The sequence below is a fragment of the Chionomys nivalis genome, chromosome 1, assembly GCF_950005125.1.
Source record: "Chionomys nivalis chromosome 1, mChiNiv1.1, whole genome shotgun sequence".
Lineage (NCBI taxonomy): Eukaryota > Metazoa > Chordata > Mammalia > Rodentia > Cricetidae > Chionomys > Chionomys nivalis.
Window position 1 is genome coordinate 10,958,448 of NC_080086.1, and position 20,970 is coordinate 10,979,417.

The window sequence follows — 20,970 nt, forward strand, 5'->3', positions numbered from 1 at the left end:
TGCTTCCAAATAACTGGCAGCTGCTTCCCAAATAACTGACTCGAGACTTAATATAAATTATAAATCCTCGTCCAATAGCTCAGGCTTATTTCTAACTAGCTCTTTTGGCTTAACTAATTTCTATTAATCTATGTGCTGCCCTGAGGCTTGCAGCTTTTGCTTCTGTCCCATTTTGTGTGTGTTTCTGACTCGTTCTCCATTTGGCTCACGACTCCTCTGACTCTGCCCTTCTTCATCCCAGCATTCTCTCTGTCTTAGGCTGTCTCACCCAATTTCTCCCTGCCCTGCTATCGGCCTATCAGCTTTTTATTAACAGTGAGAACAATACATATATACAGTGTAAATACATATTTGCAGTGTATAGAAGAATTATTTCATAGCACCAGGAGAAACCTGGTACTGGAGTTACAGGCAATTCTGAGTCATTATGTGGATGCTGAGAATTGAATCCAGCTCCTAGGGAAGAACAGCCAGTGCTCTTAACCATTTCTCTAGCCCCATAACTTAGGGATTTGAGATTAGTTTATTTCATAGGATATCCAAACCCAATGTTATTTATTAATGTCCACCCTTTTCTCGCTGTTCTCAGACTGAATGGAATAATGTGAAGTAGCATTTTCAGAGTGAGGTGTGCGAGTAAACCTACTCAGGTCCAAAAAGAGGCTAAATTTACAAATATCTAGGCAAATAGGCACACAGGTACACAAACACACACACACATAGACACACAGAAAGACACACACAGATGCACACAGAAACAGATACACCAAGACACACACACACACAGAGACACAGACACACAGAGAGAGAGAGAGAGACATACACAGAGAGAGGGCGAGACACAGACACACACACACATACACACAAACATCACCTCACAGATACACAAACAGATGCACACAGATACAGATACACAAAGACATACACACAGACACACACACACAGAGACACAGGCACACACACACAAACACCAGACACAAACACCCCCACAGGCATATGCATAGATACACATAGACACACACACACATACACACAGGAATCACAGTTTTAAGCATGGCCGCCTTCACATTATCAAGTTACTTTAGGCTCTAATAGGAATTTCTGAATTTGTGACATGACCGTTAACAATATGGAATGTATTTACCCTCTCCCCTACAATGCCATGTTTGTGAATATTATCCCTATAAGACTTTTCTTATTCTTTCCCCTCTCTAGAATTGCATGGGACTCATGACAGGCTAATTACCAGTCCAAGAACCTCTCAGCTATATGCAAGTACCCACTCCCCAAAAAACAAACATTTAGCTTGAGACAGTGGCCAGGAGCAAGCCTTTATATGATCCAGTTGCACAACACACTTCTGGAGTAAATGACGTATCCTAACTTGGGGTACATCACCAGATTCAAGTCAGAGAGGATCCTCTGCCAGTCAATCAAAGTGCGAGTCACTGGAAGATCCCTACGGAGAATTTTCCTCAGGGCTTCGTTTGACAGCTCTTGCAGTTCTTCTAAGACAGCAGCTTGAAACTTATTCTCTTGTTCTTCCACAAGCCTTGCAAAGCTGAGAGCCAGCTGGGCTTGATTGACCACCTCCAGGCTTTCCTTCAGATCCTTGGAGATTTCAACATGAAGGTTGACACATCTGAAGTAGTGAGCTTGCACAAAAATCCGTCCTGTTACTTGGGTTAGAAATGGGTTTACCTGGAAGATCCATTTAGACTTCCAAAGACCGTTCCAACAATTTCCATTGTCATAGCTGTGGTCTTCGATGCAAGCAATTAAGAATTCCTTGCATTTGACTGTCTTTCTCAGCACATTGCAATTTCCATTTGGGTAGTGATCATTCACGTAGAGTTTTAAGGCACACAGAACAACAGATCTCAGGTACTCAGTCTCATTCCGAATGATTCCGTGGCTTTGGATATCTCTCAGCTGATTCTGAAGCAGATCAAACCTGAAAGAAAGTTTGCTCTGATAATCAAAGAACCGGAAGTCACCCATCACATTGTGGTGAGACAGGAGCACTGGGTTGCCATCGATGCAGAGTGGCACACAGTATTTTTGGCAGTGCTGATGGCCAGCGCACTCACCCTGATGGTGCATGAGCTTCTCATCGCGGATAAGCAGACAGAGATCATCAAAGGCGTTCACAAACTCCCCAGGAGGAGCCTGGACTAAGAGTCTGCGGATGGCTTTTTCTTTCTCTTTCCTACTCAAGACACAGAGTGACATGTCTAGTTGCAGCAGAAGCAGAGCTTCTGAAACAAGTGGTGTTCACAGGGTGGGAAAGCAATCCATGGGACACCTTGCCCCTTCAAGGTGTTAATCATTTAAGCTTAAGATCAGTATGTGTGAGCAAGAAGATGGGCAGTCTGTCAAGCTCTGTGTCTCCTGGTGAAGTCACAGAGAAGCATGAAACTTCAAATGATGTCACAATGCGTGCTCAGAACCGAAGAAGAAGAAAATGATAGCCACCTGACACCGTGTCGCCCAGCCCACCAGCTATACCAACTGTGAAGGTTTTAAGAACTTGCTTCCGGAGGAGTCTTCTTTGCAAGTGGTGTGTCTTTTTCTACATCCATGATATGTTGTGGGTGGTCTGGAGAAGTTGCCTGGGGTTTGTAGCTGATGCTGGACAGTATCTTGTCTCTTCAGCTGTCCTAGGGTACTGATTTCCCCTCAGGTCCTTAGCAGAGCTGCCCCACCCCTCTGGGTGAACATTGTGATGAAAGGTTTGAGGGATTAGAAACAAACCAGGAGAAGTAAAATGAGATACGAGGGTTGAGAGATGACTCAGCCAGTAAAGTTGCTTGTTACCAACCAGAGTTTGAACCCCACACCCACCGTGGTGGAAGGAGAGAAAAGAGTCTTGCATGTTGTCCTCTGATCTCAACACATGTGCTATGGAAAGTGTGCGCGTGCGCGCACGCACGCGCGCGCGCGCGCACACACACACACACACGCACGCACACACACATTAAAATAGAAACAAATGGAGTTTGTTGAAAATGCCAGTGGGATTGAAGGTTCTCAGAACATAAAAAGCCAGACATTTTACGCAAGGATCACATCTTTCACGTTTTATTTTCTTCTTTTTCCCCTTTGTGTGTGTTCTCTGCCTTTTCCCTAGAAAAGCTGCAGCAGTGAGAACAGTTGATGACTATCATAAAGAGGAGGAACTACTTCTCAGATCAACTGACAACACCTTAGGCAGAGAGACCTCTATGGGAGGACACGTGACATAGATCATGAAAACATGGAAACGCGCCATCATGAACACGCAGAAGCAAAATATCCATCCAGATCTCTCTGACCCATCCCTGCTCTTGCTCTCTATTCTGAGTGTTCATGTGGCCTTCAGTCTTTTCAGAGTTCTGAATTCAAGCATCTACTATTTGAATATGAACTTTCTGCTTATTTCTACAGTTCAGAGCTTTTCTGAGTTTCCGTAGATTCTTGTATTATTGTTACTGCTATAAAAAATGCACTTTTTCATAATGAGTCAGAGCCATTAAGTTTGAAAGTTGTTAGTTTTAAGAATTTAAAGTTGAGCAGAAAATGGAGCAGCTCTCACCTGTAGCTTCCATGACTTTATAGCTCACACTATTACTTCGTCTTAATCTATTTCTTCAAGTTGGGGCATCCTAATTTTTGAACTTAATCTGTATATAGTAAGTAGACTTGATTATTCGACTTTCTCTTTTTAAATCAAATATAAATTCATTGTAGCTTCGTTTTCTTTTACTGTTTTGTAGTTTTGAGATTAGGTTTCACGTAGCCCAGGGAGCCCAGGCTGATCTCAAATTGGTCACGTACCAAAGAGAACCTTGCATTTCTGATTCCTTTGCCCTCACCTTCAGGGTGTTGGAATTACAGGCATGCACCACCACACCTGGTTTATGTGGCACTGGGAATTAAACCCAGGGCCTCAAACATGATTAAGAGAACATACTACTACCTCAGCTGTGCCCCCAGACCACATTATGATGTTTGTAACCCTTTCTGAAGGTACTTGAACTAATTTTGAGGCAAGCCTGTACCAGGACATTTGACTAGTGTAGTAATTAAATCAGTCATAGTCACTATTGGGCACTCCAGCCTATGTTTAATAATGTCTTATGAACTTATTTAATACTCTGTCTTCTATAAGATTAAGTGTCATTTTGCTCATCTTTCCAGATGAGGGCGGTCAGGTGGGTGGGAGAATGTTGGAGTCCAGGAGATTTCAGGATCAGACTTCCAGGCAAATAGGATGTAATAACGGTATAGCGAATTTCCCAAGTGCTAGCTTTATGTCTTGGGTTTTGTATAAAAAATACATTGTCCTGCATTTTAATTGGTATCTGTCTTTTTATGTCTTTTATACCTGTACTGTAATTGATAACAATATTATTTGGTTCTCTTTTTTTTTTTTTTTTTTTTTTGTATCCTTTGCTCTACAGAAACTTCTCAGTTTCAGAAGGTCCCATTTATTTATTGTTACTCTCAGTGTCTGGTGCTATATTTAGGAAGTGGTTTCCTGTGCCCATGCATTCAAAGGCACATGAGTGAGATTGGTCTGTGATTTTTTTTTATTAATTAATTAATTTAATTATTAAAGATTTCTGCCTCTTCCCCGCCACCACCTCCCATTCCCTCCCCCTCCCCCAATCAAGTCTTCCTTCCTCCTCAGCCCAAAGAGTAAGCAGGTTTCTCTGCCCTGTGGGAGGTCCAAGGACCACCCACCTCCATCCAGGTCTATTAAGGTGAGCATCCAAACTACCTGGGCTCCCACAAAGCCATTACATGCAATAGGATCAAGAACCCATTGCCATTGTTCTTCAGTTCTCAGTAGTCCTCATTGTCCATTATGTTCAGCGAGACCGGTTTTGTCCCATGCTTTTTCAGTCCCCGGCCAGCTGGCCTTGGTGAGTTCCCGATAGATCATCCCCATTGCCTCAGTGTGTGGGTGCACCCCTCGCCGTCCTGAGTTCCTTGCTCGTGCTCACTCTCCTTCTGCTCCTCCTTTGGATCGTGAGACTTCAGTCCAGTGCTCCAATGTTGGTCTCTGTCTCTGTCTTCTTTCATCGCCTGATGAAGGTTAGTATTCATAGTATTTATTTGCTACTGTCTGAGCACAGGACAGAAGATTTGTTAAAACTGAATACAGATTATTTCTTTTTTTTTTTTTTTGGTTTTTCGAGACAGGGTTTCTCTGTGGCTTTGGAGCCTGTCCTGGAACTAGCTCTGTAGACCAGGCTGGTCTCGAACTCACAGAGATCCGCCTGCCTCTGCCTCCCGAGTGCTGGGATTAAAGGCATGTGCCACCATCGCTCGGCCAGATTATTTCTTAAAGAGTTTTAAAGCCTCAGTAAGTGACTTACTTTGAGAATTTCCTTAACTTCCTCTGCTTCATACATGGTTTTTGTCCAAGATCCAGGAAGAATTTAGAGGTGGAAAAATCGGCGTTGAAAATACTCACAAGTTGCTTGAAAAATTTGATATTCGTTGCAACTTTGCTCACGTGAAACAAATTTTTAAGGTGAGATGATACCCTTTCCCTGTCTCCTCCAATCTAGGAGGGATTTGCTACAGTGTAAGTAGACATTAGTAGATACTTGGGTGCTTCTTTAGGAAATACACACGGGGCTGGAGAGATGGCTTACAGGTTAAATACACTTACTGTTCTTGTAGAGGACCTGTGTTCAGGTCCCAGCATACACACGGTGCCTCACTCTAGTTCCAGGCAGCCCAAGGCCACCTTCTGACATACTCAGGTGCCTTTAAGTTTGTGGCACACATACACACACTCAGGTACATAAATAAGTGTTTAAATATACATGTGGAAAATCAGTATCTTAGGAACAGAATACAGATATGGCTACTAAGTTTTGAAATGACACCAGGACATTGGCTTGAAATTTACTGAGTGCATAGAAATTGTCACACCAGATCCAGGAAAAAGATCAACATTAGGACGACTGAACTAGGATTAAATATAAAAATTGAATGGTAGTGGCTTTTTGCTTGTTTGTTTTTTTGTTTTGTTTTTTGTTTTTGACATAGAATAAAAAAAGCTAGAAGGAACACAATACTGAAGACTGGCAAAAATGCTGCTTGTGGGAGTGTCTCTATTCTTATTTGGGAGCCTGAGGAAGGAAGATCAAGAGTTCAGTTTTTTAGTGAGTTTGGTCCTAGTTTGAACTATATAAGATCTGCTTTACGAAAAGAAAAAAATAATAGACAATAACCACAGTAATTAATTAAATAGTTGACAAATCCTTAGCAAGACAGGAAGAAAAAGAGAGAAGGCAGAAATGAGTAGATTTTTAAACCAAAGAGGAGACATTACAACTGGCCCCACTGAAATAAAGAGCATCATGAGGGAACCACCACATAGCCGCAGATTGACTAGATTATAGAAAATGGAAAAATACCTAAATTCACACAGCCTACAAAATCTGAACCAAATGGAATTAGAAAACTTGAATAGATCAACAATAAGAAACAAAACAAAACAAAACAAGACCCCTAGTCATTAATAATGTGAAATAGTCAACAAAGAAAAGCCCAGCCAAATGACTTTGTAGGTGAAGATTTCAAAGGGATCAAGACGCATCCCTTTTTCACTGAAGAGGAAATGATTATAATGCTATTTTATAAATACAGAAAAATCATGGTATGGAAGCTGAACATGGATATCACAAGCCATGTTTGATGAAGACAAATTCAAAATTTCTCACCAAAATATTAGCAAGCCAAATTTAATAACCCTCAAGAAGGAGTCTATGCCATGACCAGATGGAATTTTCTGCTTACATGCAAGGATGGTTCAATATACAGAATCTACTCTCATTAACAAAATGAAGAATAAAATAAAATTACCTGATTGCCTTATAAAACTGAACACTTTTTTTTCCAATCTAAAAATAACTTTTAGACCTGGAGAGATAATTTAGTAGGAAAGGCACTTGACCTGAGGACCTGATTTTGGATCTTTAACACTCTTGCAAAAATCCAGAAACAGCAGCACAAGCTTGAAATTCCAACACTGGGGATGTAGGGACAGGAAGATCCCTGAGGCTACCCGACTAGTCAGTCAGTAAGCTCCCATTTTCATGACGAGTTCCTATCTAAAAAACAATGTGGAGAAGTGACTGAGAAAGACACCTATTTCTGAACTTTGCCTACAAGCACACATGTGTATATGGATACCCACATGTGTACCTACAGACATCCATATGACCATGTACACATCCATGCACACATACAGCTGTCAAGGAAAGAAATGATCTCAAGACAGCAAAGTCCATAAATGAAAAACCAACATACATAGTGATAAAAACAGAAAACCAGAAACAAAAGACACAAAAATGAAACCAAAACAAAACTAAACAAAGAAAGAAGAAAGCTCTCAAGCTGATTTTCCTTTGTGAGCTGGAACAAACAAAGGTTCCCATCTCAACTCTTCTACTTTAAAACTCTAAGAGTAAGACATGCCAGCCACAGAAGCTAGTTAAGACAAAGAAAGAAAGCATGTTTAAGTTGGAATGGCAGAAGTAAAATGGTCTCTAGTCGTCACAGATGAACTTATGTGGAAAAAACATGAAAGACTCTGTCAAAAAAAATCTATCAGCATGAATAAATTCAGCAAATTGGCAGGACACAGCATCGGGTGCAAAAATCATTGCCTTTCTACTCACCAGCAGTGAATCAAGCCAGAATAAACCAAGAAAACAGTTTCATTTCTATTAATATCAAAATGAATAATGTACCTAAGAATTAATTTCTCTCAGGAAATAAAACACTTGTTCAAGACTATGAAACATGAACAAAAGAAAATTTAAAATATAGAAATAAATTGAAACATTTTATGTTGATGTGTTCATTTTGACAAAGGCAATCTACAGATTCAGTGCAGTTTCTGTCTCTCTCCCCCGCTCCAAATAGTGAGAAAAAAAGCTCCCAATTCTAATTGGACTAAAGAAGACCTTCCTTGTATAACCAACATATCTTGAGAAAGACCAAAGCTGCAGCAAAGGTGTGCAAGATAATGAAACAAGAGGGAGATCCCTGAGATAAACTGTTCTTACACTGCCTGTGGTCTTCCAGGTAGGTGCTAAACACATTCAGTAGCAGAAGGAGAGGCTCCTCAATAAACAGAGAAAGAAGATTGGATATCCATATGCAAAATCTTAGACCGGACTCTCAGGCTGCACACCAAGTCCATCAGAAACACATTAAAGATGTAAATATCAGACTCCAAACTAGAGAACTCCTGGAAGACACCCTAGGGCAAAATCCGCTTGACATCAGTCTTTATACTGGTTACTCGAACACAAAACAGGGAATGAAGACAAAGAAGAAGATGAAAATACACTCAGTTAATGGCTTTGCAATAACAAAGGGAGTGGAAAACCAAGAAATCAACCTTCAGATTGAGAGGAAGTAGGTGTGGACTACATGTTCGCTAAGGGGTTAATATCTAAAACACACAGAGAAGTTACAAAACGCAGTAGAGGACAAATGTAGTGACACTTAAAAATAAACAAAAGGGGCATATGGACATTATTGTAAAAATATGCAAATAGTCAACAGGTATCTGAAAAGTGCCTAACAACACTAGCCATCTGGAAGTGCAGAGCAAACCACGGGAGACGTCACCCACAGCTGGTGGAATGGAATGTGCATGTATGACAACAAGAGTTTGTACAGACATGGAGAAAAAGACACCCTGCACACTCTTCATGGGCAGGCAAATCATTGCAGCCATTGGAAAGATATTAGGGAGAGGACCCCAAAACTGAAACAGAACCACTGTGTGACACACCTCCATTCCCGAGAAGACCGTAGACAAATGGGCCCTGAATGCCCATGCTTACTGCAGTGTATCTTTATAGCCAAGACATCGGAAGCAGCTGAAGTGTTCACCAATGTAATAATGGGTAAAGAAAACACAGCATATCCATAATGTAGGATGATTCTCTCCAGGGAAAACAAAGCTTCCTTCCCGCCCACAATAACATGAATAGACCCCAAAGAGGAACTAGGTGTGAGAAGTGAGACAAAGGGATAAAATATTTCATGATAGCACTGATGTGAGGGATCTGAGATTCTCAAATTCTTAGGAGGAAAGGGCATAGTGGTGGTTGGGAGGGACCAATGTAGTAGGCAGCCAGCTAGTATTAATCAAAGGGTACAGACAGCTTCAGTCTACAATGGGAAAAGATCCTTGTGGTGTACTTATGGACGAGTGCCTGTGGTATGTGAAATTGAATTGTAGCCATAGAATTTTCTGAGTAGATCTTATGTTGACTGTTCTTATTACTCTCTTTCTTTGTCTGCCTGTCTGTTCATCTCTCTCTCAAACACACATGCAGCATAAGAATACCTTTGAATGGGATGGACATGCATATGGTGTTCAGCATACTCTCTTAGTTTTATAGGTATCTCCTATTCTTTAAGTTGATATTTTAAATGTGTCAATTTTTTAAAATGTTTACACTTATGTGTGTGTGCAAACAAATATATGTACACACATGTACCACAATGTACATGTAGAGATCACAACATGGCCTTGAGGGTCAGTTTGTTCTACTATAGCGTTCTGGGGGTTGAACTTAGATTGTGAGACTTGGTGGTGAGCTCCTTTACCTGCTCAGCCACCTCACTGGCTCTAAGTATAGGAAAGTTAAACTTTCCTTTGTTATTTATGGCACAGAACTGTAATTTAATGAATGAGTAACCTGAAGAAATATTCTTAGTTCACTTATTCCAAGGGAGAAATTCTACTGAGATTTTGTTTAAAGAACTAGCAAGAAGGATTCCGACTTGATTTCGTCAGTCAGCAGCAGAGGGCAGAGGGGATGATCCTGAATAGAACAAGACCAAGCTTCAGTTGAACTTTGTCCTAGAAAGCGGACTTTTATTTATTTACTTATTTGAGAATTAGGGAAACAACAACAACAACAACAAAAAAAACACAACCAAAACCCCCCAAAAGCTGGCTAGTCTAATTTAGATAGATAGGGTTACTGAACTTCCAGACACTATTTTGTTTTGAAGGTGAGGAACCAGTTCATGTCTAAATCCACATCTGAGGAACACGAAAAGTTTTCCCCTCACAAGATTTACACACATAGGGTTTTCTAGCTAATAGATCTCCTAAGAGGGAGAAAAGTCATGTTCTTCCTGGTTTAATGAACTTCACATGCAATACACGTGGAGGCAACACTGTATTAAAACATCAAATGTGCGCTGATGTAAACGCTATCCGTACATCCTTACATTGCTTTGGAATCTCTTTCAGACACAGATGATCTGAGCCAGGACTGGGTAAAGCACATGCTACATCCAATGCACTTTATAGAATGTTTAACAGTTGTCAAAGTCTGGAAAATTTTATTGCTCAGACATGGGCAGGTCTACATGTTTATTTTGTTAGGCAAAATATTTTTGGTGTGACTATGACAACAATGTTCACAAAAATTAGAGCAGAGGGAAGCAGTGGAGATGTCTCATTGGGTGAAGGCACTTACTGTCAAGTCTGTTGACCTGAGATCTCCTCCCCAAACCCTCATGGTGGGAGGCGAGAACTGACACCTGCAGTGTCCTCTGACCTTCATGTGCTGTGATACATACCCACCCATATAAATATATGAATGCAACTAGAGACAGAATATGCTTGCTTTTATTGGTTAATGAATAAAGCTGTTTTGGCCAGTGGCTTAGCAGAATAGAACAAGGTGGGAATTTCAAGCAAATAGAGGAGGAAAGAAGGCGGAGTCAGGAGGAGGAGACAGATGCCAGAACTTTGCCTGGTAAGACACAGCCACGTGGCAATACACAGATTAATAGAAATGGGTTAATTTAACATAAAAGAACTATCTTGAAAGACACTTAGGCTATTGTCTAAACAGTATTGCAAATAATATAGTTTCAGTGTGATTATTTTGGGTCTGGACAGCAGAAATGGACGAGCAACCTCTGCCAACAGAATGTGCTTAGAATACATTTTAAAAACCTTTAAAAAATGATCCCATGACCTTGAGAACTTTAGAAACATTAGTGATGACTGTGGTAAACTCACTGTGAAAGCAATTCTCAGCCTTCTGCTTCTTCATCGTGTTAGGCTAAATTGCTAGTCAAAGGTTGATTGAATAAAATGGCAAGGGATGTGTACTGGCTGAGCAAATTTTGTGTATGTCTTCAGATTAATCAGCTTGAGCATTCAAGTCTTTTATGCATGTATGCATTGTATGCATGCATACGTGTATCCATGTTTGCATGTGGGGGCATCTATGGAGCAGTCAGGTTGACATTGGGCATCTTCTTGATTATTCATCTATTTATTTACCACGGCTGCATTCCCCACTGGACCTGAGCTTGCAGATTCTACGAAGTTAACTAATCAGCCTGTCTCAGCTTCCTGAGGATTGGGATTACAAGTAGGCTGTCATGCCATCCCAGGTTGCTTGGTGGGTGCTGGCCCTCTGAGTCCCTGTTCTCATACTGTCACGGCAAATGCTTTCTCTATTGAGCCATATATCCAGTCTAAAGCATCCAAGTCTCCTTGAAATCTAGTTACTAAGTTTTCCTTTCTACATATACTTTCTGTTGAATTCAGTCTAATGAAACAAAGATGACTTGGGTGACTAAAATATGGCAGTGTCTCCAAGTATAGAGATTTTAGGCTTAGCTACTATTTTTGCAAACCAAAACTTTCCTAAACAAATTTCCTAGTCTGTGAAATGGGGATATTAATTCCATCAGATTGTTCTAGTCATAAATAAAATATTATTTATGAATATACCTTGTACATGAACAAAATATGGCCTTATTAAGCAGTGAATAAGGTTGCATTAGGAATAACTTAAAATATATTGATTTCCTAAGGAGCTGACATAGATTATGGCATAAATTTACTTTCTTACAAAGTGACTTCTTTATTATAAATTTTGGTAAAAAAATATAAGTTTATGATCTTGGCAATATATCTGAAGTACTTTCTACAGGTTGAATTATTGAAAAATGGCTTGAACAGCAATCCATTAAACTTTTTTAAATTATGACTTTACAAAAAGATTTATTGCTTTGTCTTGTAATGGTCTTTAATTTATAGCATTATAATATTTTATAAGCAGTATTACAGGTGACTTCAATACATGTACCTAGTCTTGGATCATACCTTTGCTCACCAGTCAAGTATGGAACTGTGTGCTTTTGAGTTTCAAGAATTTGTTCCTACAGGATTTAGGTCTCCTCTAGGCAATTACCAAGGACTGATGAATATACTGCTTCTTAAAAAGTATGAGCAGTGGGGGAAGGAAGGAGGCATGTTCTCTCAGGAGAGAAAGGAATACTGAACTTCCTCTGAGCAGACTATGATTAATGTCCCTGAGAACCTGGACTGTGGGAGTAAAAAGACTCTGGAAGGTGTGCAGGTAGCATTGTTTAAAGAGAAAAGAAGGAGCTAGAAGCCCTGTATACAAATGCACAGCAGGAGAGTTTATGAATGAAACCGTAACCAAGTGTGGCTGGAGAAGGATGCCTGCAGGGGCTTGGGGAGAAAAGTGAAAAGTGGCTGAGGACCAGAAAATGGAAAGTGGCTTTGTTTTTTATTTCCCTCCTGTCCCTTCATTTCTCCTCCTTTCTTTCCTTTCCTCCAACCCCCCTCCTCCTTCCTTTAGATCCTCTTCCCACTCCTCTTTCCTTCTTTCTTTCTTTCTTTCTTTCTTTCTTTCTTTCTTTCTTTCTTTCTTTCTTTCTTTCTTTCTTTTTCTTTCTCTCTTCTTCTTCTTCTTCTTCTTCTTCTTCTTCTTCTTCTTCTTCTTCTTCTTCTTCTTCTTCTTCCTCTTCTTCTTCCTCTTCTTCTTCCTCTTCTTCTTCCTCTTCTTCTTCTGTTTTTTGAGACATGGTTTCTCTGTGTAATAGCACTGGCTGTCCTGGAACTCACTCTGTAGACCAGGCTGGTATTGAACTCACAGAGATCCACCTGCCTGTGCCTCCTGAGGAGTGCTGGGATTAAAGGCATACACCACCACCACCTGGCTTCCTCTTTCTTTCCAAAATTTCATTTCCTTCTTCCCTTCTCTCCTGTTCTAATTTTCAACAGTTTCATGTGGTCCACAGAAGCCTCAGACTCTTTGTGCAGCTGAGGATGACCTTGAACTCTTGATCTGCCTGTGTCTTCATCCCAAATGCTAAGATTATAGGCATGAGTCAGCACACCTGACTTGATAGTGGAGTTCTGAAAGGGTAGACCCCAGAATTTAAATTTCCTTTTGTAGACAATGGATATTCATAAAGTTTTTGGCTAGAAAAATGTCAAGGATTTCTTGATAAATAATATGGTCACAGTATAGAACTGACTAGAAGTTAGAAGCGGGATAGAGATAGCCCACTCCTCCACCACTTCCACCCGCAAACCACAACCACTTTCATCCTGTCCAGCTGGCTTCCTAATTCTGCCTTCTGACCTTGCTGTTCCTTTGCACACATTCTCTTCTGCTGCATTCTCTAGTAGACAACAGAAGAATCCTTTATATCCCTTCACTTGTTACTTGATCCATTGTAACAAGGTTTATAGGCACTTCTGTATGAGAACTTTATGTGTGAGATGCTCAATCTGCCAGTTAGCTGCTCAAGATTTTATTTTTCCCTCTTTGTAACGAGTCTGTCTGTTGATAGACGGCCTGTGGGATGGCTCATTGGATGAGGGAGCTTGCTGCTGAGACTGATAATCTGATCTCAGGACCCACGAGGTGAAGGATAAGAGCCCACTCTTGTAGGTTGTCTTTTAATTTCCACATGTATGCAGTGGCATATATGTACCCAGATGCACACACAAATAAATATACTAAAATATTTTAATTCAGAGAAATTCTTGATAAATCTAAAACTTTTACATGAATGATAATTCTGAGTAGCCTCTGTGAAGTACTCTTTAAAATAACAAGAATGTAAGAAACAAACTCATTGACTGAGGCATCTAGAAGATGGATGCCTAATGCAACCCGGGGAAGAGATATGGAATATAACAATGATTTCTACAGTGTTGTACAGATTAGCTAGCAGGTTAATAAGACAAAGGACGGCATCACACACTAGGAGAACAGCTTCTACCACATGGGGGCTGGCATAGAGCCTATGCTGTGTAAACAGTGACCAATTCAGGACACCGGCTGTGTGAGGCACAAGGATGACAAAGCAGAGGCTGCCACTGCCGTCTTCAGGGACGGATGACAATGCATAGATAGTACATGTCGGGTGTCTTAAAGACAAGGGAAACAGAGATCATTTAGGAGATGGGTGAAATGACCAGATTTTCATTTTAGGGGATTTATCTATGCATATGTATGATTAATTTGTGCAATGGAATGTGTTCGTTCAACTCAAGTCTGTATGATTTCAGGATTAGTCTTGTACATTGACAGGACTGGAGACAGTTTTTATGCAGCCTTTAACACAGCAGTATCCAAAGTTCTAGCTGTTCTGTGTCTCGGCATCAGGCTTAAACCTTTTTGCTCATGTCTTTCTCCTGTTTTTCCCTAATTGTTGCTAACAAACTGCTTCTTCTTTCATTTCCCCCATTTATTAGAGCTGCCCCTCAGTCCATGGTATAATCCTAATTATCTTTTGTAGCTTTTATTTTTGATTTTTTTTTGGTTAATTTGTGGCCCACCATTATCTTTTGGTATTGATCAATTGAAACAATTATGTGGATTTTTGAGGTTTTATTTGGTCTTCCCTCCAGCTTTTTATTGTACTAAAAGGCAGCTTTCATTTATTCCGAAAACACACATTTAAAAAAATCAGAAGAGAACTTTCAAGATGAGCACGTTTGTGTTTTGGTTGAATGTAACAAAACTTGTGTTTACTCAGCAGGTAACGCACATTCTATTTCATGTTGCTATGCAGGAGGTTGAGGAGTTTTGATTTGTATAATGAAGTGTAACAAGAACTTTTCTGAGTTATAGGCCCACTTTGAATTTTACTGATTTTCAATTAAGATTTTTAATGAATAATTGAGTGGGATGGAGAAACAACAAAATTATTTTAATTCTAAAATAGCCACTGTTTAAGAACCTCAAATTCCAGAACTTAAAACCGATATTGGTGTTGTGGTAGTTTACTCAGTGACAAAATGTGTAATTTTGAGTTCGTTTAATTTTAAGGCGCGGTTCTTGTTTCCAGTACTCTTGAGACCCAGGGTCTAAGCACAGATAGTGGTTTCGCTCCAAAGCTTGTCCCCTCTCCTTTCCCCTTGCCAGGGTTGCTGGACCCTGCCTCTCCAAGCTGCTACTTGTGTGGGGCAGCACTCCTCTCTGAACTGACAGGATGCTCTTCCTGTTTGAGTCCCAGCTCAGATGGCTTCTTCGACCCTTTTGTGGAAAATTCTCTGATAATCACCCTTGAACTCTTCCCAGTGAGATGAAGAGGTGATTTCCAGTGTGCCTGTCTCCTGTTGTACCCCAGGGGTTCTACGATGCTGCGCACTTCACAGGAGAAGCTTCAAAAGATGAGACACAGCTTGCCTGAAGGATGTGAGGGAACAGACATAGCTAATATGTGACAAGTACCCCCTATTCAGTTCTACCATCTGGGGTGTATTTCCCATTCCCACAGCAGGCTGATGGCATAGGTAGGCCTATCTTTTCCTCTTTCTCAGATAAAAATGAGAGGCTCAGAGACTTTAGTTTCTGTCTCCAAACTACCACCACACTCTGGGGGTTGAAAGACAATGTCATCCCTGTAAACATTTTACCTCAACCCGATGGCCCGCCAAGTTGGAGCTTCCTTGTATCCAGGTGTTTACACTGTGATGAGAGAGTCAGTATGCTTTCTAAGCCCTCTTCAGAATTGTAACTCCTCAGGTGAATTTTCTGTGGCCCAGTGGATCTCTGTTTGTTTGCAGCATGATGCTTCTGTTACTGTGATTACAATCTCTGCAAAGCTGTCTTTCTGAATTCTTTCATTCTTTCACCGATGACTGTTTTCCATCGTGTATCACTATTTCCTACTTGAATTGCATTTTCTGCCATTTTACATGTCTTCGAACAGCCAATAAATAATTACATCACTTCTATTTTTAAATTTATTTTTAAAATTTTTAATTACTATTTTCATGCAGAATCTCAAGTCACCTAGCTTGGCCTTGAACTTGCTCTGTAGCAGGGGATGACCTTGAACTTCTGACCCTCCTGCTCTCACAGGCCAGTGCTGCCATTCTGAGCAGCACCTTACATCAGATTGGTGTGGTCCTGGGAATCAAATTCGTAGCCTCATAGATGGTCTGCAAACACCCTCAAGCTGAGCTGAATCCCTAACTCCGTTTTTTGCTTTTCCTGCTTTGGTTAGGCATTTTTATGATTAAAACCTGAGCCCAACCTATGTCCTTGTACCAAATCTTATAACTGTTGAGACTTCTTTTCAAGGTGCTTCTTAATGACTGCAGCCTCTAACAGTCTACCATGATCTTGACTGTATCCGACATTTATGGTCCAGACTATGAAATGGTAGCACACGAACACGACCTGGCCTTAGAAAGGAATTTAAGGGGAATGGAGTACACAAAGGAAATATGCAATTGAAAAACATCTTGAAATTCTTATCTGCCCCTGCACTCAGTTCTTCTTTCTCTCTGACTTGACCAGCTACTAACCTTTTCCTGACTTTGGCATCACTCTCCACAGGGTGATGCATTTTATCTTCAATCAGGATCCAACATGTTTTAAGTTTTATAGATTAGCATATGATATATGACTATGTGTATGTTTACTTTGTATCTTTGATTTTTCCACGGTGAGCCCACCAGTCCCTTTTTTTAGTAGGAAAATGACAGACAGAAACAAGGGAAGATCACCATAGAAGAATTTAGAGCCATTTATCGGAGTATTACCCACAGAGAAGAAATTATTGAGATTTTCAACACGTATTCTGAAAACCGGAAGATTCTTTCAGAAAACAATCTGACTGAGTTTTTAACCCAAGAACAGTATGAACTGGAGATAAATTACTCTGCTTCAACAGAGATCATCAAAAAGTATGAGCCTATTGATGAAAGTAAGTTCTGTTTCCAGTTAAAACCTAATGGCATATTCATACGTAAAGTGCTCTTGTAAATTATGATCATCAAATTAAAATATTGGAGGTGGATGAGCTTCTAGAAAGTAGAAATTTTGTCTTTGTATTTTATAGGAGGTATACATATATATTTTTCTTAAGCTATAATGTACAACAATGATGCCCATCCTCACTCTGTTGACTAGATTCCCTTCTGAAGTGTTCAGCTCCATTACTGTTAAAACAAGACAACAGCTCTATTACTTGTGTCTATAAAGAAAAGTGTCTTGAAGGGACAGTAAGGTGGCTCAGCTGTTAAAGATACTTGCTGCTAAGCCTGACGGCCTGTGCTTGATCCCAGAACCTCCGTAGTGGAAGAAGAGAATGAAGTTCTGCAAGGTGGTCTTGAACTTCCATGTTTGTACCGTGACATGAGTGCACACATGCATGCACATGTGTACAAACATGCACACACACATACTCTAAAGTAATATGCACACAGAAACATACATATTTTAAAAGTGTCTTAATCTTATGGATACGATGATATCTTGTGGATATTTTGTTTTACTTAAAACAATTGTAGGCAGCCTGCCATTTTATGCATTGTGCTCTTTGAGTATGCTTAAGAAGAAACTCTGGGCATGTGAAACTGGTCTGTGAGAATTAAATAAAAAGAGATGTACAAAATCATGGCCTCCCTTTTCATCAACTCTGTTGTATACAGACATTCTGGCTTTCCATCACTGCACCTCACCCCCGAGATGATCAGCTTTTAACAAGAAAAGACTGACGTTGGGCCAAGTTTTTAGAGGTCTCAGCCCATGACTGTCCCTGTTGCTTCACACTTGTGGCACGGTAGTGTGTCCCAAAGAGAGTGTGTGTCAGAGGAATGGGGGTGTGTGGCAGTGTGACATAGAAATGCCCTTTAGGACTGAGCAATGCCACAATCTCTCAGTCTTTGCATTTTGACCTGTTGAGGGTCCCTATGTAAACTGGATCTTACTTCAAGGAGTATGTTTCCTGATGAGGGTGCTTAGAAGTTGAGGCACAAGGGGAGGGTAATGGGAAAATCACAGAGTACCTTCTAGGCCAGAATTAGGGTTGGAGCTTCAGGACGGCATCATGCATATTGAGAAGACCGTGTATGCTTTGCTGGCATGATGAAGTGTAGGGCTAGTCACAGCTTGGCTCGAACACTGTTGACCTTTGTTGGCTTTGCAAAAACATAAAGAGCTTGTACCAGTAGGTAAAGCAGCTAACAGCTGTGTTGCCAACACTAGCTGGAAAGTTCGGCTGACCTTTTCTTCCTTTAATAGCAAGCTCTCCCTAAGGATGCTGTGAGGTGATGGATGGTCTGGCTAAAGCTCTTTATGTAGCTGTTGTTTGGAAACAGTCATTTGCAGATGAGCTCTTTCAGAAGCATTGACTTAGTGACTTAGTGTCATAAAAACAGTCACACTGGCATGCTTATCTCTGGGTGGCAAATTAAATACACAAAAGGATAGTGATCAACACTGTCACTGTGGAGTTGTGTCTTCATTTTCACTTGGGTATTACGTTTTTCTGTCTTCCATCTTTTGAATATCTGCCCATCATAGACACTTTCATATGAAGTTAAGATGTCTACATTATCAATATAATTACTGATCAATTTAGTCTTTAAAGCCAATGTTATGTATGCTCTTATCGTCCTCAGTGATGCTGAGCTCCCTGATCTCATCTCATGTCAGCCTGTCATGTGTCTCAAAATCCTTGAGATTAATTGTCATCACAATCTGATAGTTTTAGAAAGTATTTGCAAAATATCTAATTGGTGTGTGTGTGTGTGTGTGAGAGAGAGAGAGAGAGAGAGAGAGAGAGAGAGAGAGAGAGAGAGAGAGAGCGCATGTGTGGAAGAAGACAGCTTTCAGTGTTGGTTTTCTCCTTTTATGATGGGCTCCAGGTATGGACCCCAAGCTTGCCCATCAAGTAATTTGCCTACTAAGCCATTTTGTGAACTCTCCATCTTGTGGTTTTAAGTAACACAAAGTGATTTTGATTCCTGATTCCTACCACGTGTGTATGTGTTCATGAGTGCGAGGTTGATTTTGGGTGTCTTCCTTTATTGCTTTGGTAGGGTCTCTCCCACAATCTGGAGGCCATGAATTTGCCTGGACTGTGACCACCATGCCCCAGACATCTTCAAGTCTTTGCCTCCACCGTTCTGGGACTAAAGACATGTCTTTTATTTCTAACATGAATGTTGGAGTTTGAACTCAGGTCTTGATGCTTGAACAGCAAACACTTTACCAACTGAGCCATCTCCTTAGTCCCTCATTTTCTATTCTATTATTAAATATCTTTATTTAATTATTTAGTAGCTCAAAAGGATTACAAGCCAAATTCCATGAATAAATTAATACAAACTGTTATTGTGCTGCATGATGCTTTTGTTCTGAAACATCCCCATATTCTTGAATTTATATGGCTTTGAAGCAGTTTATATGTCCATAAAATTTTATGTGTTTTCTTCTAGATTTTTATATTGGCTAAAATAGGAGCAATAGGATTTTTTTTTGGGGGGGGGTTTGCTTTTCTTTTAGGGACAGTGTTTTGAAGTTGTCTTTTGACTTCCATTCTGTCATTCACTTTGCCTGACTTATATCACTATGTGTTCGTAAGCTACACCATTTTTAACGGCTGCTTGGCAATGTTCAAAGTTTGAGCTTCCATTTTCTTCCTTCCCACTATTTGTTCTGCTTTTGCAAACAGTGTTAATGCTGGTATGTGAGCACACCATTCTTTTTGTCTAAATTTTGTCTTCTTCAGAACTAATTCGTAGGAATTCACTTGGTTTCTATGGCCAAGAAGCCCCAGGCTTATGCACACTTGATAAGTGTTTCAAATTATGGTATTTGAGAAAACTTTTCAGCACTTCTATGTCCATGATGCATCTAAAACACAAGTAAAACAATGTCTGCATGATAAATCTGGGGAAAGACCTTTCCAGGTCGCCTTTAACAACACATTCAGAAATCTTGACAAGGTTGGGTAAATTCCATTGCAGAGTTCACAGTCCCCAGAGTCAACTGGAGAATATGAAAGAAAAGTACAACCTTGGATACAATTAAAATCTATCTCATTTCTTGAAAAAAAAAATAAAGTAAAAGGAGTAGTCAAAGTGAATGACCCAGGCTCTAAGTTAAGGCGTAGGCTCTGAAGTGTAAGCCCATGCTCTAGGATGAATAACCCAGGCTCTAAAATGAATAGCCCAGGCTCTAAGGTGAATACCCCAAACTCTAAAGTGAACGACCTAGACTCTAAAGTTAATGGCCCAGGCTCTAAGGAGAAAGGACCAGGCTCTGAGGAGAAAGGCCCAACTCTCATCTAAAGTAGATCTGCATTTCCACTTCCCTTTGAAGCCGAACAGAAATCAACAGACATACTAGCAATGGGCATTTGTAGAACTAAAACCTCTGCATGGGGTAGCTTTTCTGTTAGCTACTTAACAGCCTAACCATCGTCATCCAGATCACATGACATGCAAATACATTCAATACCTGACTTTCTGGATCAAGAGTCCAGGCTTATGATTTCAGTGCACATCATAGTGAGGAAAAAGTTGAGAGATAATTAGCTGTAGGTGGTCACAGTCTGGTTCTGCACAGAGCAGAAATGCATGTCCACACACGAGGACATGGACTAGTGGTTTACAGGAGAACTTTTTGGGACAGCTCCTCATGGGAAATCACACGCTCATGAAGGATGGAAACCATGAGTGAAGCCTAGCCCGTTGTACAGTGGAATTCCATGGGAAGCAGTGGAAATGACCATGTGTGACTGTAACCACAGGAATAAACCTCCCAAAGGAAGTAAACAAGCATGCAAACAAAACAGTCAGACAGACAACCACGTACTGGCCTGGACAGAAGGCTCAGTGGTTTA

General features: G+C 40.4%; 2 protein-coding genes across 2 annotated transcripts in view; one reads left to right on the forward strand and one right to left on the reverse strand.

The window, feature by feature from the left end:
• Window positions 1-1,332: 1,332 nt before the first annotated feature.
• Capza3 (capping actin protein of muscle Z-line subunit alpha 3) lies at window positions 1,333-2,232 on the reverse strand. Its single transcript, XM_057793015.1, has one exon. The coding sequence runs from the start codon at window positions 2,230-2,232 to the stop codon at window positions 1,333-1,335; it is 900 nt and encodes a 299-aa protein (XP_057648998.1).
• Window positions 2,233-3,256: 1,024 nt separating this feature from the next.
• Plcz1 (phospholipase C zeta 1) overlaps window positions 3,257-20,970 on the forward strand; it is a 51,738-nt gene continuing 34,024 nt past the window's right edge. The window contains exons 1-3 of the mRNA XM_057789829.1: window positions 3,257-3,291; window positions 5,398-5,521; window positions 16,812-17,043. Coding sequence (XP_057645812.1) covers window positions 3,257-3,291; window positions 5,398-5,521; window positions 16,812-17,043 — 391 coding nt within the window. The remainder of the gene's footprint in view (window positions 3,292-5,397; window positions 5,522-16,811; window positions 17,044-20,970) is intronic.